At 40.9% G+C, this 25,712-nt stretch overlaps 1 protein-coding gene across 2 annotated transcripts; it reads left to right on the top strand.

The window, feature by feature from the left end:
• The first annotated feature begins 240 nt into the window (after positions 1 to 240).
• On the top strand, positions 241 to 24,655 carry rxrgb (retinoid X receptor, gamma b). Of its 2 annotated transcripts, none has more exons than XM_030727706.1 (10): positions 241 to 410; positions 15,204 to 15,439; positions 18,141 to 18,285; positions 18,661 to 18,840; positions 19,083 to 19,243; positions 20,340 to 20,469; positions 20,918 to 21,050; positions 21,445 to 21,536; positions 22,869 to 22,974; positions 24,318 to 24,655. In XM_030727706.1, the coding sequence occupies exons 1-10, from the start codon at positions 380 to 382 to the stop codon at positions 24,463 to 24,465; spliced, it is 1,362 nt and encodes a 453-aa protein (XP_030583566.1). In that variant the 5' UTR covers positions 241 to 379; the 3' UTR covers positions 24,466 to 24,655. The 2 variants fall into 2 exon arrangements, with proteins under 2 accessions (XP_030583566.1, XP_030583565.1); XM_030727705.1 differs by lacking the exon at positions 241 to 410 and adding an exon at positions 6,108 to 6,345.
• Positions 24,656 to 25,712: the final 1,057 nt, after the last annotated feature.

Genomic DNA, 25,712 nt, shown 5'->3' with positions numbered 1-25,712 from the left:
ACATTCCCTTCCTACATTGACTGCATTTGTTTTATTAGCTTATTAAAGACGCCTCTGATTATTTTGCCTAAAAAAAAGAAAGAGAACGAAAACTGTAAAGCACATTCTTTCTTTCTGCCTGTCTGTCGTGAAAGTAGCATTTTACTGAAAATATTGCAACACACTGTCACTGCAGGAGAGATGTTTCGTCATGATCGTGTTGGAGCTTGATATCGACCACTGTTGTCACTGGGAGAAACCCTGTTTTTGCCGCCCCCTCCCTCGCTGGGCCCCTGTGTAGAGCCGCCTTGCAGAGAGAGTTCAGTCAGGCTGGGAGAGGAATGTGCTGGGATGCGGAGCAGCACCGACTGTAGGAAATCGACGCAACAACTCGCACAGTATGGACAGTAATGATCCATATTTACACCTCAGTGAGTACTCTTCAGTTATTTATCTAGAGTCCAATCTGGCTGCGGTGTTCCCCACGAAGCTGCTGCATTTTGTTTTGACTTAAGCGGCGAGTGCGTTTGTTTTATGGCGTCTTCTCTCCAGTCTGCAAGCTGTGCGCGAAACTGTTCTCGGACTTTAACCACCAACTGCTGTCTGTGGATCCTGTTGTTACGCTGCCCTTAAATAATCGCTTTAGAACAGCGCGGATTGAAACGAAAGATGCGGTCACTGCAAAAGTCAGGTGATCGTGGTTGTGCCGGTCGGGCAAGGTCAGAGGTTGGCACTTTAATTGCGCTTATGTAATTTATGGTGCTTGTCGCGCGTCTCTTGCTAAACAGTTTGAGACAGAAACACAATTTATTGGTCTGGGTAGGTCGTCAGATCCAGAGAGAAAAGCAACTGCGCAGAGGAATGGCGGATTTCCACTGATAAACAAACTTATAGCCTCTTTGTGGTAGAAAGGAGTGCAACGTGCTAGACGCGCCCTGGCCACCGCTGTGGCTATATTCAGCTGAATGACAGCATGATGTGATTTTGCTCAGTAAAGCTGAACTCTGGTCTGACTCAGTGACTTTGCCCTTGAACCAGTGGATTGCATTTGTTCTATTATCATTTTGCGGCAGCTTAAAATCCTTTGAGAGGAGGACACGGGACGTCGTGGAGCAACACGTGGAATACACTACTTACAGTATCCAGTAGCCATATAAGTGTTTGAAGCCATTTTTTTTTTTTTTAAATAGGAGTCTCACACTTCTTTAGTCTCACTGAGTCACACACTATATGCATCACTTATCATGATGTTTTCATAATACATTGATTGTAAAACCTTAAAAAAAAAAAAGGTACTGTGGTTGTACCAGTCTTTTGTGGGGAAAATAAAACTTAATAGCAGGGTATGCCTTTGAAGGCAAAGCTGTTCTGTCTCTTTATGCTATCACAGATATCTTTGCACCATTTGGAGGGGCTGAGTATTGTTTCCATAATGAATGTGGCTCCCAGGGGAATGACATGACATCTGGATAGGAGAGTATGTAGAGAGAAACCCACAGTGTACAGAAGTAATAGAGCAGTCCCTCAGGGCTACACTCTTTCTTCTTTCTATTTAATGATCTGTTATGATCAGGCAGTAGTGACATCCCAAGATTTAGATATGACTTCCAGCTGATCTTGTATAAAGATATTAGTAGATATTGGCCAGTCATGTTAATGCATTAAAGTTCCAGTGTACAATTAAACACCATTCTTTTCCAAGAATTACATTGGTCTTGGTTTAAACAGCAAGTGTTGGTGCTCCGCAGTAATGTTCTTGTAGCTTTCTCACTAGCCACAAAGTGCATAAGGCTGTCTTAAATGCCAAACAGTCATAATTTTTGTTGACTATGAACTATGAGCAAATGTAAAAGTCATAAACCAGGTTTAGCCAAATCCTCCTCTTCTTGTGCATTCACTTTTGAATGTTGGCAGTAAAGCCACAGAGCTAAATGAAAGCCACAACCACTGAAAGTCATTCCAAATCTTGTTTTGTCTGCGTGTTGGCTCACAGCTATGATTTAGGATGCACCAAAGCACGTATGAAAACAGGGCCATAAACAGTACTCATATTCTCACTCAAAAATGGTCACCCTTGTAATCTGTCAGAAGCGTGAAGCCGAGGCGAAGCAGTGTGGAGTCAAAAAAAAAAAAAACAGTCTGGTGATTATGTGCAGATTTCTTCGTGATCCACCTCTTCCTCCTCTTCAGCTTTTCCCAGACTTGTTATGTTTCAGGAGGTTTGATGCAGGCCTGCTCGGGGCTTAAAGTAGAATCAGCATTTTTTTTCTCTCTCAGCATTTTTTTATTTTCCATCAGTGGAAGTGATTCTAGACAAGCTGATGAGCGCGTTTGGTACTTTTGACGGTGAGAACTTATTTAACTCACACATCAGGGAGGTCGTGACAGAAAGATTGAAACTCAAACGGGGGTAATAGGAGGAAGGGGGTGGTGGAGAGAGAGAGAGAGGTTATCCTAGTTGATGTGAATACTCATCACTTCCTAGGGATCAACGGTTGACCTCCCAGTGCACACACAGACAGAAGCAAAAGGACACCCACACACATTCACGCACCCATGCCCATTCTTCAAAGCTGTGAGGTTACTTATATGAGTGTCTCTCGTACAGCAAACTGTGATGGCATATGACTTAAAGAATGTGAGTTGTACCTTTTGACAGTTAAGTCCCCACAGTAATAAAACCTGCTCCCCTCCCACTTCTGCAGAATTAAATACACCACACAGTTAGAGAAGGTGTGGCTCTCTGCAGGTATTTGCTCAAGGATTCTATAGCTCGAGTCCTGCAGTGCCTCCTTGCTCACACATTCATTAGCACACAATACCTACAAAAGGTTTATTTTGAGATGCTTCTGAGTGAGTGTGTGCATTTGTGTTTCTGTGTAAAATAGTCAGCTTGCCTTGATTGTGTGTTTGAGTGGGTGCCGATTGTGAGAGCAGGATGAGGGAAAAGAGGGGGCAAAAGGAGGCCATTCTCTGGGCTAATTGCCAGTAATTAGTCATTAGTGAAGAAGGTCAAAGCCTTGATTTAATTCCAGCTTTAATCAAGCAGAGAACCTTCAAAGGTCCACGTGCTGTAGCAGTGTTTAGTTATGAGATGTATTTAGCAATTTCTAATTTCAACAAACTATCCAATTTGAGTTTTTAATTTGTTCACTGGTTGGAAGGCATCTTAACATCTGGCTCCTTTTTACATCCGGTATTGAATAAATTGCCATTTCCTGCAGCATCGTTTCTCAGTGTGTGCATGCTTTAAGGTGCACCTGCACACACAGAACTGAAGCTGTTGATGCATCTGCAATATTTTTCCCACAGGGAACACAACTTGATTACTTAATTGATAGCAAACTATTTGCCAGCAGTGCTAGTATTTGTTTGAGAAAGGCACAGTGGTTCACTCTTGCTGCTCTGCTAAAAAGACTGCAGCCCAATGAATACGAATGAAGATATGGAATCAAATAAGAATTAGAAAATAGTCATGCAGGAAATTATTTGAGTATTAAATTACTAAAATATAGCAATCCACCAGTGGATTGTGCAGTTTTTCTAAATTTTAAACATGCTAATTGTGTGTCCAATTTTCCTCTGGCCAAATGCCAAATATTCCCTAGTTAGCTGCTCATATGATGCAAATTATTTGTTATTTATTTTGTTTTTCCTTTGTTGTTAATAATTGCACAGAAGTATTTACTAGTGTTTGCACAAAACAGGCAGTTAGAAGACATCACCCTGGGTTCCAGGCACATTTTAAAACTATTTTTTAAGACTGTTAGACATGCACAACAATGGACAGAGTTGTAACTTCAAACTGTGTAGGCAAAGGTGCTGGAAGTTTTTCAGGTTTACGTTTGTAGTCCAAGTTCTTTTGATCAATCACGTTCAAGCAACTTTGTTTGCATTTCAAAATCTTTTTAAAATTTATCTGCAATTGTACGTATACAATGACCAGAGAAATGAACAGGAAGTTTTGACCCGGATTTCCATTATCCATTCTTTGGATATCCTCACCATACGGGAAGTTGCGAAATTTGGCCGTTGGCTTTACAGGCTAAGTTAGCAGACTAGCTGATGGGTTCCCACGTTGACAGATTAATGTAGCCATGTATGCAGAGTCAATCCAAAAACAAGCATGTAATTAGAAAGTGTAAGCATTGTGGAGCTCATTAACACTATTATAGGAGTGTGATTAATGAGGGAAAGTGCATAACTCAGTAGATGCTAATTTGACTGACCAGCCAAACTATCCCTCATGGTACTTTTTGTCCCATGGGAGTACAAATAGCAGCAACAGGTACCAGCTAAGCACATTAGATCTCATTAAACCTCTCCATGAAGAACACGCTGTAAACCTCGCTTGGTTATTTTTAATGCTCAGAGTGGCATTTTAGTGTGCTGCTCCTGTCTCACTCCCATAGAACATAAGCATGCAGCGCACCCAACACAGAAGCACAAATTACGGTAACATAATTTTCCTGTTCTTTTCTGCTTTTCCACTGTATTTTCCTGCAAATGTACACCCAGCTAAATATGCCGCATGATTATGTCCTTAATGCTGTCAGAAATCACTGCTGGCAGGCAGAACAGGCCATAAGGAAGAACCTTTCTCCTGAGATGACAGTACGCTGATTAGATTATTAGAAGTTTAGATTTAAGAATGTAGCCTAAATTTAGGGCTGCCAATTATCTTCCTCCCATGTCTTAACAAACCATAATACATCTGTGATTGCTAATTATGGCTCTCGGGGTTAATTTCACGTATTTTATGTGGGCCATGACACACTAATATAACAGAGCATGCTTTTCAGAAGGACTGCATTATTTTAATTTCTCCCTGTGGGATTTCTTAAAGAGAAGCTAGCGTTTCTTCTCCTCCATCATGTTCCCCTCTTATGTGTCGGGTCGCTGAGTCACGGGAGGAGGACAGTGCCAAACGAGTGTCACCGAGAGTATATGGTTACTAGTGGCTCTCCTTCAAACGCTGTATAGCTGATCCAGTCACTTGCTGGGTAGTCTGCGGAAGAAAGCGCTGTTCAGTCACGTAAATAAAATGAGACACACAAAGGGCAGGGAAGACCTCTTAAGTTTTTAGTGCTATGTTTCAGTGTAAATATCTGATGGATGTATGCAGAAGAACATTTGATGCTTTGTAAGAGTACATTAAAAGGAAAATGTAGCATTTACAGTTCGGTCCGTCTTCTGCTAATAATAATATGTTGCCTTGTCTCTGTCATTACTAAACAAGCTGAACACCCACTTTTTGCATAAAAATATTACCTGTTTTGAAAGCCTGATAGATGCAGTATTCTACCAAGGGTTACTGTTGCAGATCAAACCCATCCCTGCATGGCTTATTTAGCTTCTCTCAGGAGTTCTCATGCATTGTTCCCCATTGCCTTTATTTTTGGCCTGTGTGTGCATCTGGATTTTCACTTTGCTCTGTGTTTTCCTGGCTATCATAGAGCACCTAAAAAAGACAATTCCTGACTTCCTGGAATGCTTTCACACTTGCTAAACACACAAACATACTCACACAGCACACAGGCAGCATACATGCCGCTAACAATACCTTTTAAGCATGTATGCTGCCGCAGTTATTTTGCGGCATGATGTGGCGTTAAAGATATTTTAAGCAAAATAAAATAGCACTCCAACCTTTGACCACTTTTGTCGCCTACTCAACTCACATGTTATTTATAAAAATTACATAACAGAAAGAGAATCTGTGATGGACATTTAGAAAAAGACCAAAGTGAAGAAATGTCACTGACATACAATAACCTCTGGACAGTGTCAGTGACTTCATACTGTCTTCCCTTGCTGTTTAGACTTGAGCCTGTTTTAGAGGAAGTAATTGGAAACTTCTGGTTGTACTGTACTTTTAAATCATGCACCGTGACCTCCCAAACCACTCCCCCCCCACCCGGCCAGACCCCCTGGTTGTACCACTACAACAGGTGTTTCTGCACAGATAGAGGGAGAGATAAAGAGAGAGAAACACGAGTTGAGTGGGTGGTAGAGGAGCTGATTTGTGGTGCAGTCGGGCAGCAAACAGTTCCTGTGGGATTGATCTCTGGGGAAGGATAATCTGGGTAATCCTATAACCGGCGCCGGTGGACTCCGCCTCTTTTGCTCTTCACCGAGGCCTCCCCCCCCTCTCCTCCCCACCACCTCTCCTTTTCCACATCGACCCTTCCTTCTTGTCCTTTTCTGAAAAGTGCTCAATTGAGCATCCACCAAGCCAGCACTTGAGTCTGACAACTGGTCCTGAGTGGCTTCCAGCGCCACCACTTGCGCCTGAAGACATGTGGCATCCGGTGGCATCACCTGGAACTGGAGCGAGCCCTGGAAGGGAAATAGGTTATGGTCACTGTGAGTAGCTAGGTTTTGTCTTTACTGTCTGTGTGTGTGTGTGTGTGCGCGCGCGCGCCTGTTATTGGGAATAGAGTCAGCCTGGCTGCAACACGTCTATTCTGTGGCTTTCAACAGAAGTGAAGCTTGAGCAAGAAAAGCTTGTGCTGCACAGATGAATTTCAGTAATGCCTCTAATCCCTGTGCACTCTTTGATGAAGTTATTTTGAATTTCTTTCTCCAGTGGGAGAAACCTCGGGGCAGTTTCATCTGCAGATCTTTAAATCTGCTTTCTTCCAAATTATATATATTCTTCTCTCTGCTATCCTTTATTTTATTATTTTTTAAATGTTTATGTATTAAGCAAGGAACTGCATCTTTTGTTGCTAACAGATCAGTCCCTCCTTTTGCCATCATTGGATCATTTTAACTAGTTGTGACAGGTACAAGGTTTTGCAGTTGCAGACCAGGATTGAGAGCTAGTGACTCACTTGAATTCTCAGATGCGTTCAGTGGGGTTGTCACTCAGTCTAAAAGGATGCTTCCAGCTCTCTTTGCCTTGTCCTTCACTGTCTCTTTATCTCTCAACACTTGTCCCTTCCTATTAGCCCTCTCCACCCTGCTTTCTCTCTCCATTTGTGTCTAATGTCCGTCACCCTTCCATCAACAATCTCAGTGATGTGTTTTTTTTTTCTTTCCATCCTTCCTGAAGAAGTGTGGGAAGCACTGGTGTGAACTCAGTAAAACACATGCTGTAGTTAGCCTATTAAGTGCAAATTGTACATTGTAAAGCACCCCTTGTGTTCTGTAGTGTCCTTGAGAGAAGCATGCTTCTGAAATTACTGAAGTTGTTCAGTGGATCTTCTTGGCCTGGGTTGAAGTATGGTTTGAGAACAGTGACATAGCCTAATGCAGACCTTCCAAACTGGCAGTCCAGCTGTTTGGTTTTCATGGTTATGCTTTTGATGGGAGGTTAGCTTTTTCTGTTTTGGTCATTCATTAAAAGCACAGCAGGACACTCCACACAGCTGCGATTAAATCCATATTATTCTGACCTTCAGTAATGCTGCTGAAATACAATGTTGCCTATTTAATACCAGGAGCAGAAATTTAACCAAACAGGACTGTAGCGTAATAAATGCTGGCAGATTTGCATGACTTTCAACATTTAAGTACAAATTGATTGATATGGCATTAAACTTGAGCCATCATATGGTTTGATATTTATTTTCCATGTCTGAGAAAGCAGTTGGTTTATAGGAACTTTTATAGTGACCAAGTGCTGTAGAAGAACAAAATAACTCTGAGTCCACGCTAACTGAAAAGATTTCTGTGATTTGATTTTGACATTGTTGCTGCTTCGGAGGAAGGAGGAAATCCAAGGTAATAAAAAACTTTAGAGGATTAAAGTTAAAGAAATACCATGACATGCTGCACATCTAGCTTATAGGTAAAGCAGTGTAGTGTACCCATTCTTGGGGAGTGTCTCCATATTTTGAATGTTTATATTGATATTTATTTGTTCTTTCTCAGGACAAATACTAAAAAAAATAACTCGCAACCCTTACAGAATCTGCATAAAATGGCATTATCAGCTCAAAACAGTTTTACGCAGTGTAGAAAATGTTTGAATACCTTCTTAGCATCATCGCTTCTATCCAGCAGCATGCCTGACTTTAGCAGCTAACTTAAAGCAAGCTGTTAGAATGGCTATAGCTTAGAAGCTTAATCCTGTCACTGCCTCAATTCTTATCATTTAGTATTTTTCATCTCATTTCCTGATTGGTCTTATGTTTCTTTTTATGCCCATGAGGAGCATATGATGTTTTTCATGTGATACATTACCCAAAGACTAAACCGTCTTTGTTAACTGTAGCTGCTAAGCTGGTATAAGTCTGGCTGTCTTTCCAGGCTCTAGAAAGCTGGTGTAAGTGTTGCTCTCTTTCTAGGATCTGCCTTCGGTTCAAGAGGTCAGGTCGCCCTGGTCACACTCCCAGAGTCACCGAATGAGATGAATGGGTTTGTGTGTATTCCATGTGTCTCCACGTGTGTTCATGTCAAGAGCACATAGCTGGATCACCATTGCCTCTCCTGTAACAGTAAAAGACTACTTCTAGGAACTAATTTGAGTGGCCTCAGCAGGCGAAGTCAAAAGGGCAGATGCTTGATTTGCATTGGGCCTTTCGGTCCAGCTGTTTGTTTGTTTTCCAGGACTGCTTGGTCAGCCTGTTCTGTGTTAGCTCTTGTTGTTTAAGTTCCAAACTTTTTTATCACTTGCAAAACAGTCTTTATCTGGTTCCAGTCTCAGTGCTGGGCTCCTCATCGATCCTCTGTGGGTCTGTGTAAAATGTGTCCCAGCAGAGCACAAGAGAGATGGCCTGCCTGTGGGAAAACAATATATGTACATACCAAACAATTTGTTTTGCTTGTATAAATGCTTGCTATAAAAGCTTGCAATGGGGAAACTGAAGGAAGGGGTAAAGAGTTAATTCCTCTTCTGTTCAGAAGTGTTTGAATTCACTCGAGGGTTCCACAGGGTAGAATTTAGGGTCAGAGAAGTTCACTAGCTCAAGCCCTTATGTTGTCACAGCCGCAAGCCTTTATGGACAGAGCTTTTTTTTTCACTTTTCTTTATGTTTTCAGCAAGACAGGAATGATACACAACTGTAACATCTGTTCCGCTGGTAAAATGAGCAGCGTTAATTTTGGCTGACAAAGCAGTACGAAAATGGAACAGGTGTCCTTGAAGCAGCTTTGGACAGTGTGTTGCTTATGTAACAGTGGACTGTATCTTCATTTTCTATCACCAGCAAGCATTTGTATCTCCTAAAATCACAGCTGTGCAGAAAATAAACAGAGGCTTTTCTCAACTCATGATCTAATGTCCTTGCACAAGCGGAGCGATTAGGAGTGTGTGGTGGTAGTGGTGCTGGGGAGAAAAGGAGAACAGTGCCCTCCCCCATCCAGCCATCCATCCATCTTTCCATCCATCCATCTATCCATCCAGCCATCCGTTGCTACCTTCCTTCCTCTCTGGCTCAGTTGGGCTCTCTGTCCCCTCCTCCCCGGCCTCCCACCTTCTTGACAGCTGGCCTGCTGAGCTGCAGATACTTACCCGGGGATAAGAGGATTTACTGACACAATTGATCAGACATCAACCTCATTTAGTCAAGAAATGACTGTTAAAGGGTGGTGATTTTATGCTGGTGTGTGCAGACAATTTGTAGGTTTTCCCCCTCTTTTAGTGTGATCGAGTATGTGTGTACGCGAGGAGTGAGTGTGATGGTTCGCGACCAGCACAAATGAGCTGAACTGGCAGTGTAGAGATTTCTTAATTACATGTTCACTGAATCTAATGAGCTCCGCAGGCTGTCCGTCTGATTACTTTAGGATGCATTCTGCTCTATGTCGTTTGGTCACAGCATTGTCATCTACAGACTTTTGCATAGAAAGACATAGAATATAGACTGATATTAAATAAATCTATGCACATGCTTGGGATTCTTCTTGGTAGGGCTTCATCTGATAAATATTGAGGTTTATGTCATCATTTAAGAGTGGGTCTGCTGCTCCCACCCCGTCATCCCCTCACTGTACGCTCCCAGTGCTGGTCTGCTCTCCAGACAGGAGATATTATTAGTTTGGTCTTATTGAATTACCACTCAGTGCAGCGCTCCATCTAGTTACAACCCAGTAATTAACTGCAAGGGATTTAGAGGGTTTGTGGTTTCTGATGTTTCTTTAAACCTGTTGATCATCAGATCAGTGTGGTACATTTGTGGCTTTGGGCATTCCCTGCTTTGGCTTTCAAAGTTAATATGATCATCTGAGACAGCAGAGACAGTCTGATGATGATGCTAGGGTCATTTGCATGCAAGGGAACAGGATAATGTGATCTTGTTTAAGCTCAGTGAAGGTCATATTAAGAATTCATCTAGCAGTTATTTTCAGTACTCGTTGGTCCGGTTAAGCGGTTAGTCTATAAAATGCCTTCAAGTGGAAAAATGGTAATCCCAATTTCCCAAAGACTACAGGAAAAACAGCCAATCCTGATATGTGTGGAGCAGGTTTGTACAGTTTAATTTAATATAATACTTCAGTGATGGCACAGATATCAGAAGTAACAAACCAATCTGTCTGCAGTCAGAAATCCTTTTAACACGATAACCATATCAGAAAGGAACAAATAAGGAAATACACCGATGTACTGTAAACTTTATGGGTTACATTACTAGCCCCTTTCTCCAGACTAAAAGTAGCTGTGAGTACCATGAGTCGATTTTTAGGAGCCTTTCATCCCAATTTCAGATCAAGCTGTAATTGGCCCTGGTGGGTGGGTCACTTTGTGAATACTGCATCCCCTCAGTGTAGTAATTTCTAGGAATGATCAGTAGAGCTAGTCTGCTGCAGACAGAAAACTCTTTTGAACTTGGTTCATGAGTTTGGTAACAGGCGACCTTTGATTTGCGACACCAGCGTTCAAAGGTGCCCTTCACTGCTCTGTTTGTTTGCTCTCAGATAGATGCTTGAATTGCTGAAGCGTTGCAGAGGTTTAACAAAGACAAAGAGGAAAAAATGCAACGAAATTTTTGTGAATTCTGCGAGGTCATTTCTGTGCTGCAAAATGAATGACAGGACCGTGCATTTCAGAGTCTTCTTTGTGTAGAGGTGATTTTCACAGAATGGTGATGGGACTGCCAGTTGAGTCAGGTCATTCAAGGATAGGCTTCTTTGAGCCGCTCAGGGCCGATTTATGCTTCCTCCACTGAGCATGTTGGCCTTCTTACACACAGACACAAAACACGCACACACCCTTCCCAAAGCATGCTCACCTCGCTGGCACTTCTCTTTTAGGCATCCCACCAGCTGACTGTCCATGTGCTTTTCTCTCCCCCCTGTGTAATGCAGCCACGAACATGCTCGGGTCCAGGCAAAGATTTGTCTTTGGTGTTGTGTCAAACGCGGAGGTTGTTTTTCAGAGTGTAAACAGCCCCTTTCACCAGACGAGCAGGAAATTTGAACTTTCAGGTCACGAGTAGAACTACAGCGATTCGCTTTTATCGTTATCAATGCATCAACTATTTTTAAATTCATCCTTTTTTTTTGTAGAAATAAAAACAATGCAGTTTAGCTGTCAAAAGATCAAGCTCAAGGTGAATGCACATCTTGTTTTGTGCAAACAACTCAAACATGTTTCATTTATAATAATGTCAAACATTTTAAGGATTTACACCAGGGTGAGGTGGCTTTGCAAATTATCGTCCAGTAAGTTATTCAGCTTACCTGTTATTTGTCTTTGCATTGGTGTGCTTTAATGATGGGAAACAGCACTTTGAGTTTGGATCAGGGCTGCTGTATTGCCTGTTTGTCCTATCTTTAAGATTATGGATAAATAAAAAAACTGTAGACATGTTGCTGTACAGAAGTTTCAGGATGGTTTTAAAGGATCCTTACTCGTGTTTCTCTGTCCGGTATTGACAGTGTAGGAATTCTGTACACATTCTTCTCGTTGCAGCTTGTCTGCTCTGCTGTCTGCTTGCTTTATTTTTAATTTCTCCCCATATATTCATGTACATTCCTCATGTTGTTATCTGTTACATCTAGATACTTGTTGCTCTTGAGAGCATGTTGCCAAACTGTTGGCTGGAGTGCCTTGTTGCCATATCTCCTACTCAGTACTAGAATAGAATGGATCTTTATGAACCCCAAAGGGAATTTGTTGTGCACATAAAAGAGAGAGGCCATTGCACGAAATCAGACACAGAACATGTTGTACAGTGGACATCTATTACATAAGAGTGTTGATTGGATGAAAATGCACTCAGGAAAGTTGGGAACACTGCCACATAGTTGAATTTCAATCTATGTAGTATATTTTTGTAACATTACAGCCCGCGTATGTGTATTTCGTTTATCCATTCAGCTCTGTGGTAGAGAGAAGAAGGCCCCAGTACATTTTTGCCTGCCAGGGATCACTCATGGAGGGCTGGAGAAAGTGGGCAAATAAGGAAGGGGGGGTGGAGGATATAGTTTCACTGCTAAACAGGAAGTTGCACAACATCTGTTCCTTTGCGTACAGAGAGGGAGTGAATGGCCAGCTGTGTTTTAGTGTGCGTCTTCATGCAGAAAGCTCTACATCGAGGCCGACAATATGACATTATTCCCTGTTTCACAATTTCGTCATATCTGAGAGCAATGGTCTTTCATTACTCAGAGTCTCCATTTCCTTTAATGTGGTAGAAATTCCTGCCAGAGGTTAAATATCACAGCAACATTTCAAAACTATTTCAAAATGTTTAGCAAGTTGTTCTGAGTAAAGTCTTAAAACTGAATAAAGGGCCAAAAAGGCCAAACTCAAATTGTGACACAATTTCCCCCCAGAAACAGGCAAAGAAACAGATCAGAGCACTTGTTTAACAATCGTTGGCCCAGGACCACAATTTAGCAATTTTTAATGCATTTTAGTCAGATCATTAAGGAAAAGTAGTTTTCGTTTTTCGTTTGTGTATTCCTTTCAAGTGACAGTGAAAAAGTTAGTAAAGGTGCCTGCAGAAAAAGTGGTGAGAGCAATGTAAAATGTGTAAAATAAAAAATAAAAACAAACTGCAAAAATGGAGATCATAAGTATTGTAAGTATAAGTATAATTGATGATTTATACCATAATTCCACACTGATGTGAATAATAAACCACAGAAGTTTGTTTCAGATGAAAGCTAATAAATGCATACAATAAAAGTTTGAACTTTTGAAAGAGTGCTGACAAATATATACAATTCAATACATGGATTTTTTTTTAATCTTGGGAGATGTTTTCAGATCAGGCCAACAATCCAAAAAGCTTTAGAAAGTTTGCTGTCACATAAAAGTAGAGGAACCAGCAAGTTCCTTACATTTGAGAAGCTGGAACCTGCAATTTATTGACAACTGTGTGTAAAGTGAGACTTAAAAATAAACCAGGCAAGTGAATAAACAAGCTGCAGCGTCCTCAGATACAAAATCTTGCTGCCTGGCTAATCTCTAGCATCTCAAGGGTCATGCTGTAGTCACACTGTTTTTGACTCATGAGTTTAGTTGATCAGTAGGATTTTCTTGTTATTTACACTATTTTTAGCAACTTTTTCTTTGCTAGATGCATTTTCAAGAGACAAAAGATGCCTTTGTTCTCTCCTGGAAAAGGCATTTCCTGGCAAATTTGAGTTACAGTATAATCCATATTCATCTTTTAAACAGACTTTTAAAGTTAAATAAGTGCATTTTGAGTCTTTTATGACACTGGAGATCTAGGCTATTGGTAGTGGTGACAAAAAGACATTGAACCCCCCCCTTGGGGCTCTGTCTGGGCACTCAGTTAGGCTTTGATGTAGAAAAATAAAAAACTGACCTTTGGCAGATTATAAGAAACCCAAAACACCCAGGTGCTGTTCATTGCGTGTCTGTGCCATCATGCCACCACCCAGCTTTATATACACACACAGGACACAAGAATGTGACATTTAACTAAGAACAGTGGCATTGGGCCCAGTATCACACTGTGTGTGTGTGTGTGTGTGTGTGTGTGTGTGTGTGTGTGCGTGTGTGTGTGTGTGTGCGTGTGTGTAAAAGTGGGTAGGGGATGTACACTGACACAAAAACAAAAACTTCTGCAGACTTATCCAAATGTTTCTGTGCATGTGGTGGTCTGTCACTCTTCATCAGTAACATTTTGCTCAGTTTTAAAACCTAGTTTTGTTCATGTCTTTGAGTCATCACCATCAGCCCAGAGGGTTACTGCTTATTGCATCTGTCTGTATTGTGATAGCCTGTGGCATTTGTAAATATTAGGCATGTGTAACATCTTGGTTCCTTGCTTGTACATGCCATATGTGTATGTGTATGAAGGTATTTGCTGAATTTGTGTTACTCACAGATACAACACATGCATGAAATTACGCACCATGCCCTGTTACCCAGCTGACTGACAGCTTTTCTAAGTAGGTCATCTATGTAAATGCCAGCCTGTCAGTTTACATCAATGGCCACTGAGCAAAGTCAGCATCCTGTGACCAAAATCAGATGGGCTTCACTCTGCATCACTAAATTTACACAGCAAAAGGACACATTGCACCACTGGCCAACAATATATATTCTAAACCTGGATTGTAATGAGATATCATATTTTTTTGTCAGTTGCTACACCCTACATTTTAAAGTTTGATTTATTGGGTGTATTTGTGTACATGTGGAACCTTGAAGCTGGCATCAGGCTTGAAGCTCATTTTATATAAACGACACTTCAAATGACTGATGGCGGTGTAGAGAGGTCCTTTATTTTGAACAAGCCACGGATTTCTGTCATCTGACTGTGGCGCTTAGTTTTTGGGCATCTTTCAGCTCATCATTTTGGTTTTATGGTCCACAACTTAATTTTTGTCATGCTTGGTTCAATGAATATCGTTTCAGGAGCAAAAACACTAATAAGACCACTGCGCACATCGGCTCAGCACCAAATGACAGACAAACTGTAGTGGAGCATTTAGAAGCTAGAGCCACAGTTTTTTTCTACAGAAGTTGGTGGACTCTTAATATAGCTACAGTAACAGGGGTTTGATGGTTTTCATAATACACAAAGTTCCAGGTAATTTATAAGACCAAAGTTAGAGATACAGTGTTGTTATATAATATTTCCATTATTCTGCCCATGTACGTGTATATACATAAACGTGATTAGACAAAATATTAGAAACACCTTTAAATGTATTGCTGTTCACGACTTAAGGCCTTAAGTTTCAGCATATGTGGCAGCATGGATGCATTTGCTTGTGTAGGCGTATCTTCCTACTTCCCAATTTCCTTACAGCATTTTCTTGTTTTTTTCAACATGCACTTTCTTCTTCTCCAGACTCGACAGGGCAAATGAATACAGCCCACACCCATCCTCCTCCGATGGGTGGCATGGTGGGCCACCCATCAGTCATCAGTACCTCTAGGCCCTTACCATCCCCCATGTCCACCTTGGGCTCACCAATGAACGGCCTGGCCTCTCCCTATTCCGTTATTACATCTTCTCTGGGCTCGCCCTCTGTATCGCTGCAGTCTACTCCCAACATGAACTTTGGACCACTCAGCAGTCCACAGGTGAGACATGTGCAGGTGTTTGGTGTTCAGAAGATAACAATGGATTATAATTTCACTAAGTCACTTGAATATAAACTCCCTTTTTATGTTAACAGAATGTACCCATGCGATTAGCATAGCAGGCTTTTTAACAGGATTTTTTTTGCATTATTTGAAATGTTTGTTCTTCTTTCATCGTTCTTTGTCAAAGCTGCCTACTACTGCACTACTCAGAACACCATTTGGAAACACCAGAGAATGTGGTCTGAAGCAGAGTTTGTGTGTTTAAATTACAGTCAAGAATGCAAATACTGCTTACTGAAACTGCTGCTTTTGGCAAGGTGCACGTGTATTAAATAACATGTTCTTTGGTGATCATGTGCCTTTATTTCTTGGAATCTCCACCAGTAAACAGGACTTTGAAGGTTAGCCATATCCAATGTGTTTGGCAGGCAATACCTTGGCTTTCGCTTTACTCTCCTACCCTTCTACTGAACTTTAAACTTCTCTCCCTAAAGGTCATTCATGAGTTCTGAATTACTAGACTCATGGAACAGGACATAAGATGCAGTCTGACTATTAGCCCTTTAATGGATTCCTGGAAGCCAGAGAAAAGGCAACTTAATTTTCTTGGTTTCTCCTTCCTCTTCTCCTGACATTTAAAAATTTTTTTCTGCTCATTTAGGTCTATTTTGATATAATACCAAGTATAACAGAGCTGTTTATGTTCAAAGAAGCTGTGTTGCACTTTTTAAGCTCAGTAAGTTACATTTTTGCACATTTACTGTGTTGCACGGTGGCGTACAGCTAATGGACTTGCTTTCTTTCAGCGGTCCATTGCATAAACTGCAAACCCCACAAAGCTCTGGTGTTTTAACAATCTTTCGCACATACAGAAACACAGATGCACACATGAACATGGTGCTTTCAAGGTCAGATTCAGGCCAGTGTTGTAGGGCACAGCAGGCAGTGATACACATTTATTCAATCGTGATATGGATTTTGCCCTTTTTCACTGTTCGCCAATAGCAAAGTTACTAGCGGATCATTTTTATCATGTAATGTATGTTTTTCATGGGTGAACTGAAGATAATAAACATGACAGTGTTAGCAAGGGCAACATAAGCAAATTCATTATTATAGCTTGAGTCTGATCAAATCATTATTTTCTGAACTTTGATTTATTTGTATAATGATTGTGACTGGCTTTGAGTTATACATTAAGGGAGTGGGCATCACATTTGCTTGCCTTTGGGGTAGCAGCTAACTGATTTTACGATCAAATAATTAATTAATCACTGATTTACAAAATAAACTCTCATTAATCAGCACAGTTTACTCAAAAATCAATTTTTTTAATTTGAGTTTCAAAAATTTGAAGAGATATATTTTCAAAAAAACAAATGCATCACTGAGTAAACCTCGCATGTGGCGTTCAGTATTTTCTTCATACCATGTGTTGAATAAAGAATGTATGAAGCATCAATAATCCATACGCAGTGCTCGTAGACCTCTTCTACAGCAGCCTGTTGTCTGTGTAAAGCCGCATGTTGTCTAAACAACTGTTTGAAAACACTTTCCCTTTCAGATCGTGCGAAATTAATTATGAAAACAGTACGGTGCGCTGAAGACGAATAGCTGCTTAGCACAGATTCACCAATAAGTGAGCATGCTGCTGCTGAAGGCTTATTTAGGGTGTGACCATCTGCCTGCAGGCAGCCAGCACGCCGAGATCAAACTAAAAGACGGCAAAATGGAACTGTTTTGTTGTCTCTGTCATGAGCTCACGGAGATAGTGTGCGAGGTTCAGTCTGCCATTAGAGGATATTGAGAGTGTACTTTGTAAATAAGTGATAAGATCTGTCACAAGGATGTCCTATACTGTATGTCATGCTGCATCAGATATATGAGACAAGGTATATGTAGGTCAGGCTTGTTGTTTCTGAATGGAATGCTGATGTTTAAGCGTAAACAATTAAATAAACATAAATGCAGCACGTGAATATGCTTTCCATGTGAGGTCAAAGGGCTGGACGATGATAAAAGAAAGAAACAGATATGAGGAAGTCAAAGAAAATATGATTTTGTTGCTGTTTCTTGGAAAAATTTACTTCTCATTTAAGAGGCTAAATTAGCCATACTGTGGGGTTTGGAGTCTCGATTTACCTTCTTTGGGAATTACCTGACTATCTCGTGGGGCTCCTTGGAGTCTTATCAATTAAAGTGCGCATTATTGTGCATCCATCTGGGGTTAAAAGCAGCTGTTAAGACTGCTTATAATAAAATCAATTAGCAGATGAAATACATTTGGCCTTCATTAAAGGTCTAACACAAATCCAAATTGCCTTCACAAAGTACACGAGACTCTACATGATTACCCTCTGCTGGTGAGTTTGAGAACTGCACCTGCTGCACGTGACTCCCCCTCCTTTGACTCTCCATGTCAGCAAACATTAAAAAACCTGTATGACAAGCCTCAGCCCCTCCTACACACTGAGCATGTGATCATACCAAGACACTTTCACAATAAAGTGTGTGGGTGGGGAAACAAAAACTGAGTGAGCGGAAGACAAAATGAGAAAATAGGGGAAGGGAGAGAGTGTCATGAGACTACCACTAACTTTTCATTCTTACTTCCTCTCTGCTCTCTCCTCTGCTGTGTTCCGTTCAGCGCTGGCCAACTCAGCTTTAATTCTTTGTTCTCTCTTCCTGTCATCTGCAGATGAACTCTATGAACAGTGTTAGCAGCTCAGAGGACATCAAGCCTCCGCCGGGCCTACAGAACCTGGGAAACATCAACTACCAATGTACGAGCCCGGGGGGGATGTCAAAGCACATCTGTGCCATTTGTGGGGACCGCTCCTCAGGTAATCATAGTGGGTGCGGATGGAAGAGAGAGATGAGCGAGCACATTTAAATTCCCACTCACCACCACAACTTCCCCCACCCAGATGAGAACAGATAGCAGACAAAGACAGGCTTGTCTGAAGGCCGCTAATCAAGCATTTTGTCGGGGTTTGTGCTGTATGTCTCTATAAATATCCCTATTGGCATGTTGTCAGCATATTTACAGATAGGTTGCCTATTATGCAGAAAATAGTTACCACATTTCCAGTCCTAATTCCAAAGGTGTGTCCAAAGATTAGTTTACAAGCCACGGAGAACATCACACTTTATGCACTGTGATGCAGGCAGAAGGGTGGTCCAAAGCAGTGCTGATGCTGTGGCTTCATTCTCCTCAGGAAAGCACTATGGTGTGTACAGCTGTGAGGGATGCAAAGGTTTCTTCAAGAGGACCGTCCGCAAAGATCTCACTTACACGTGTCGAGATAACAAAGAGTGCCCGATTGACAAGCGCCAGCGAAACCGCTGCCAATACTGTCGCTACCAGAAGTGCCTGGCCATGGGCATGAAAAGAGAAGGTGTGTATACATGTGTGAGGAAAAAAAATTTGTTACACGTAGGGATTAAGTTATAAAAGGGTGTGTAATTTTTTTTTGTCTTTGTCTTTTGCTATTTATAGTCAAACTATAACACTGAGAATCAGTTTTTGTGTTGTCAACTGGGAGTTAATGCTGCTGATATTCTGGATTTAATAACTAGTCCAGGATGTTTAAACGCTGTTTTGGACTTTAAATGTGCGTTTTTGTGTGTCTGTGTGCAGCGGTGCAGGAAGAGAGGCAACGTGGGAAAGAGCGAGGTGAGAATGAGGTAGAATCCACCAGCAGTTTCAATGAGGAAATGCCTGTGGACAAGATCCTGGATGCTGAGTTGGCTGTTGAACCCAAAACAGAGACATACAGCGACGGCAGCCCCGGGAACTCAGTAAGTACTACAGACACTTGCTCGTGTCTCTCTCACTGTTTTTATTATGAGTGTGAGGCAGTATATAAAAGATAGGGAAGAAACTCTATGCCACGATGCCCTGCATTATTATGATGTAGTGATTGTATTAAAAACATATGCACAAGCTTAGCTAAATATTTTTGAGTGTGAAACACGCTCGGGTCAGGTAGCCCCTTAACTGGCAAGGGCCCGGTGACGGGCCGTTTGTAGTCCCTTTTATATGGCAGGCTAGACCCTCCCATTTTTATTGACACGTCATTCGGCCAATCATGTAACTGGCTGCACCAAATCACCTGACAAAGCTACGTGACGCCCTCTGAGTATTATTGGCTCTGGGAAACCCATTTCTTAACATGATTGGCCGAATGAGGTGTCAGTCAAAATGGGCGGGTCTAGCCTGCCATATAAATGCACTTCATTCGGCCCGCGGACCAGACGCAGCCGATTAATAGGCTATGAAATGGGTTGTTCAGAGCCAATAATGACCAGAAGGCGTTATGTAGTTTTTGTCAGGTGATTTTTTTGCTGCCAGTTAAGGGGTTAAATATAAACAACACAAGCTGAGGAGTTTATGGGACTAAATCCAGGCTTTAGTATTGCTCCAAAATTCTCACAAGCTACTTTGTGCTGTTGTCATAATCTCCTGAGTTAATCTGTTGAGATAATGTAACTGAGCTGCTGAGTTGCTCTGATCCAAAACTAACTAACTCTTAAATATGAGAAGTTAGTAAACAAATTAGGTAAAAAATGACCTGCCAGTTTACTGTACATGAGCTCAAGCACTTAAATGAATTGTAATGAATTGGGTAATGAAGCCATAATACGTCGCATGTGTAACTTGGATTGCTTTATGCTTTAAGATATTTTCCTTCTTCTGCACATAGACCTTAAGATTGTGTTAAAACTGTCACAAGCCATGAGGGGAAATCGTTGCTTTATAAATCACTCATAAATAGCCACTGCTACACCTGCTCACTAACAGTTGCTAGAAAAAGTTTAGATGTCACTGACAGCACTTAGCAACACATGGGTTCATTTAATTGTGTTGGCATTTGTCCTCCGTGTTCCTCTCCAGACCAATGACCCTGTCACCAATATCTGCCAAGCAGCAGACAAACAGCTTTTCACCTTGGTGGAGTGGGCGAAAAGGATCCCGCACTTCTCCGAGCTCCCCCTCGATGACCAGGTCATCTTACTACGAGCAGGTAGACACGCAAACACAACCCTGTGCATGCAGCAAGCTTATGCTCACACAAATATCGCTTTTTGTGTAGTATTTCATTCAGAGTAGTTGCCCATCTCAAGTCAGAGAGTCTATTTAAGTCTCTTACATTTGCTCAGTGTGTTTTTTTTTTTTTTCGCATCTAGTTTAATGGAGCAGTGAAACCAAAATAACTCCAAAGTCCCAGCAGTGCAGTTTGCTGCCAGCACTGACCTCTGCTGGGAAGAGATTTCACACATGCCAGGATGAAAAAGTCTAAAAGTCACATACCAGATAATAACAAATAAGGGTCTTTTATCATTGTAAGCAGGCAGGGAAATCACAGAAACTGTTTTGTGTATTTAATTTACACAAACTAGAGAGGGGCTTTAAGGATGGAGATAAATGGATGGAAATGTCACTTGGTTTTCTTTTGCCTTTTTTGTGTCTAGGCTGGAATGAACTACTCATCGCCTCTTTCTCACATCGCTCGGTCACGGTAAAAGACGGCATCCTGCTGGCAACAGGTCTTCACGTCCACAGAAGCAGCGCCCACAGTGCTGGAGTTGGCTCCATCTTTGACAGGTAGGAAGCATTCAAAGATGAGGCAAGACTTACTACTTTAAGTTTTTTTTTTTTTTTCTTCGTCATGTTGGTCACAGGTAAAACGGTTAGTATGTAAAACCTGTATAAAATAATGTGGCATTTAGACTGCTTTATTATTGACTTATTAATTGTATCAAAACTGAGCAGGTAATTCATATAATTTTGTGGTTGAAGGTACAAAAAAACCTTTGCTAAGTGGCTGTGAAGGTTAATTATGTCTTATCTTTTCATTGTCTTGTCATTTAAGTTGAGCACATGTTTATGTAGAAATGCAAATTATTCACTGAGATGTGAAAATTGTTTTTTTTTAAATATTTATTGACTCAGTGCTGTTTTTGTGACTCAGCATTTTTACTTTCTTGATTTCCTGCAGAGTCCTGACAGAGTTAGTGTCTAAAATGAAAGATATGCAAATGGATAAGACGGAGCTCGGCTGCTTGCGAGCGATTGTCCTCTTCAATCCAGGTCAGTCTGGCCTCTTGTGAGTGTGACAAAATGACATTTTAACAGACTTTTCTCTGTTGTATTATTTGACTGTTCATTTTAATAATTACAGGTTCACGTCTCTGGATGTATGAAATTCAGTTTAACATACTGGTCAATGAAATGTAATACTGGGCATCATAACAATATGTCTAGCTGGAGAGACTTTACTGTGCTGTGAAAAATAAGTGGTGAATGCATTGAATTATTTTGCATGCAGCGACCAATTGCGAGTAGTTGCAGTGATTGCACAGGTCTTCTGGTGGGAGGCAACCTGTGTCCATACAATCGTGGTCCAACTCGGACTGACTGCAGTCACTCTCAGACAGACTGACAGCATGCTGCAATCAATCTGAGGCAGTCTGCACTGATTACTGCAGCTCTTCTGTGTCTCTTTGGGATAGGAGACTCTCAACTGGTTGTATTCTGGTTATATTCTTATATAAAATCAAGGCTGCTGAGCAACTATGTGCTTTACAGTAATTCAGTTAAATAACTGTCCTGCAGCAAGTATGCCACTATTTGTGGAGGAATGTCTGAATCTCTGTTGCAAATCTATGAGGATCTGGCTGGACTCTGAATGTACTGAGTCACAAATACACAACAGTAGTAGTACAGATGGGAAGTTTTACAGTTTTACTAATGTTAATGTGCACTGCCGCCATCTTGGATTACTAAGTCAGGGTTGTTGAAGCTGCTCTGGCTTTCTGAATTGGAAGTCCAACTTGAGGATGCATTCGAGTTGAAAATTCTGACTGGGAACATTAAAATTCTGACTTCCTGCTCCAAATGGAACGCACCCTATGTAGTTAATGCGAATTTCTGTATAGGTAGGCAGCAAAAGATTTGCAACAAAATGCACCAGAACTGTGATTTTTTTTTTTTTATAACTTTTAATTACCATATTATTACAAACAGATTGCATGTAATTACTAGCTAGACCCCATTCAATCACAAACTAGCAGTGTGATTTTATTGGCATTTTATTGGCATCTTTATGCACCAAAGTCACTTTGGGCAACTGACTGAGTGCTCACAGACCTGGTCCCTGGCTTCAGAGCAACCATATCGGAGGCAACAAGATCGCAGGTTCATTGCACACAGTTGCAACAACTTTGGTCGTGCCATGGTCTCAACCACTGTTTTCCCTAGTGTCACTATACCATAACTAGGAATGATAACCTTAAGACATTATGGTTTTATTCTCTGTTTTGACCTTGGATAGGTCTGACTGCAGGTATATGGGGATTGTTAAGTGGTTAGGTTTGAATTTAAGTTTGCGTTTTTTTTAAGTTTTTTTCTTTTTTTTTTCAGATGCAAAAGGTTTGTCTAACCCATCAGAGGTTGAGGGGCTGAGAGAAAAGGTCTATGCATCACTGGAGTCTTATACAAAACAGAAGTACCCAGACCAGCCTGGCAGGTAGGATACGTTCCATTGCAACACGAGTCATGATTAGACATCACTTTTTCATTGCTGCATTGGTTGTATAGAACAGTAAGGATTACAGCTTACATTAAAGTAAAACACTTTGACTTGACTGTAGCATTAAATTTTAAAGGACATAAGCTGATAACACTGTTTGTAGCAGAAGATGATTGCTATTGATTGTGTTTTTCTTTTGGGTGCTGATTAAGAGAGCAAACAGGTGTTAGAGATAAAAGCACACACTGCAAACTTTCTGAAAGCTGAAGACACATTCGCCTTCAGAACGGCCTTAATTCTTCATGGTGTACGTTTAAGATGCAGGAAACATCCACATTGACATGATAGCATCACACAGTGAACTCACTGCCACGTTCAAGAAACCAGTTTGACATGATCTGAGTTTTGTGGCATGGAGCGTTATTCTTCTGGAAACAACTATCAGAAAATGGGCACACTGTAGTCAGAAAGGGATGGAATATTACTCAGGTGGGCTGTGGTGTTTAAAACAGTGCTCAGTGGGTACCAAGGGGCCCAAAATGTACCAAGAAAATATAAAATATCTCCAACACAAATTAAATTATCCACCAGCAGTCTGAACTGTTGATACAAGGCATCCATGTTTTCATGATGTTGACGCCAAATTCTGACCCTACCATCCCAATGCTGCAGTTGTATGTTTAAATCCCAGCAGTTTCTGAAATGCTCAGACCAGCCCGTCTGGCGCCTGCTACATTCAGCGCCACTTAAGTCAAAAAATTTCTGCTGTTTTCCAAAAAATAGTAATTACCACTTGAAGATGGTTCTTTAAAGTCCTCATCTCTTGAATGTTGTGCATCTGGAGACCAAACACCATCAGTCGCTCAATTTCATACCAAAAAAAGAAAAGTGTGCCCTTTTCACAAAATCTGTTATGTTTTGCTGCTGTTTGGATGTAAGGAAGCATACACAGATATAGCAAAAAAAAAAAAAAAAAACATCTGGAGCATGTTTGCAGTCTCCACTTGTGAAAAAAATGTGACATGGTAGAACAAAATGGATATTACTTTCGGAATAAGCAACTCAAAATTAGTAAGGTCTTAGACATCATATAGCAAATAGGATGCAGGGCTGTGTTAGATATTTGCACTAACAGGCAGTTTAACAGGTCTATCAAAGTGGCCAATGAGTGTATATATATAAAATTGCTTATATACAATTAGGGTGATAAGCTTTTACACAAAAATGGCTTTTTGTTTAAGCTTTTTGTTTTTTTTTTTAACAGCTAAGCATGTATGAAAGTGAGTTTAAAGCTCAGGTGTTCACGCCTCACTATTTGGCACGGCTTTTATTATTCTCAGGTTTGCCAAACTGCTGCTGCGCCTGCCTGCCCTGCGCTCCATCGGCCTCAAATGTCTGGAGCATCTGTTCTTCTTCAAGCTAATTGGGGACACGCCTATTGACACCTTTTTGATGGAGATGCTGGAAGCTCCGCATCAGATCACATGACACAAGTCTCCCCCTTTCCCTTGTACATACTCCCACATCATGAGCAATATGAAGATGGAATTAAAAAGACTTGATTAAAATGTAAAACAGCTTATTTTGTACCCGTAAAAATGTGACTGAAATTTTTGAAAAAAAAAAAAAAATGTGGTTGTGGGGAGGGTGCAGTCATAACACAGAGGATTGAGAATACTGTCCACATAAATTCCAATAGAGTTGTTACTGGATTTTGTAAATAGATAATTTCAGGTGTTTGTTTCAAAAGCCACCTGATGCAATTTGAAAAAAAAAAAAATCATATTTTATTCAAAGCTGAATTGTATAAAACGAAAACCTTTCCCCACATTTCTTAAACGTGTCTGAGAATTCTTTCAGAATAAACTTATTTAAAAATGTATGTGAAATGTTTTGTGCGTTGTCTAATTGGTTTGCCTTTTCGCATCTGACTGATGGCGCCTTTTATTAGCTGTGTTGAGTAACAAATATAAGGTGAACCTGCTATTTTCACCCCTCGTCCACCAGATGGCGTCCAGAGAGTGTCATCAAGACGAAAGCGATACTGCTTCACAGCATGTTTGAGATCCATCTGTGCAGATTCCTGTATCTTCCTCATGGCTACAGCCTGTCAGAGTTACACGACTCGTCAGGGCCTCTGCAGGCTTCAACATCAGGAACTCCTAAGAGCTGGTGAAGATACTTAATGGAAATGGAAATCTACAAAGAACAAAAATAAGGATGCATGTTGTGTTTATACCGGAATCAGCCGATATGTTGGCAGATATAATAAAACAGCAGTTGCGGTAGCTAAAATCTAAAATAATTACAGACATAAATTGCACACGTTTCATTGAAAAGAAAATCTGCATCTCTATGAATTTATTGACAAGACTGCCATAAAGTGAAACTTTACTGAGCCTTGTGCTCACAGACCAACCAAACTGATAGTTTCAAATAAATTAAATAAATAGAGTCAAAAGTTGTGACACACAACATATATATATATATATATATATATATATATATATATATATATATATATATATATATATATATATATGGGGGGGCATCCCTTAAACGTATGACTTTAAAACCTGCATTTTGCATGAACATTAAAATATGCATTCATGATTTGAGCGAGCCTGACAATAAGGCATTCAGCTTAGAGAGAGAGAGGGACAGACAGACACACAAGCGTGGGAGAGAGAGAGTGACCGAGGGAGGGAAGAGAGTGTGAGAGAGGTAACCTGCAC

This window comes from Archocentrus centrarchus, chromosome 4 (assembly GCF_007364275.1).
Source record: "Archocentrus centrarchus isolate MPI-CPG fArcCen1 chromosome 4, fArcCen1, whole genome shotgun sequence".
Classification (NCBI taxonomy): Eukaryota; Metazoa; Chordata; class Actinopteri; order Cichliformes; family Cichlidae; genus Archocentrus; species Archocentrus centrarchus.
Note: the sequence above shows the minus strand (reverse complement) of the source record. Positions and strands in the feature narration are given on the sequence as shown.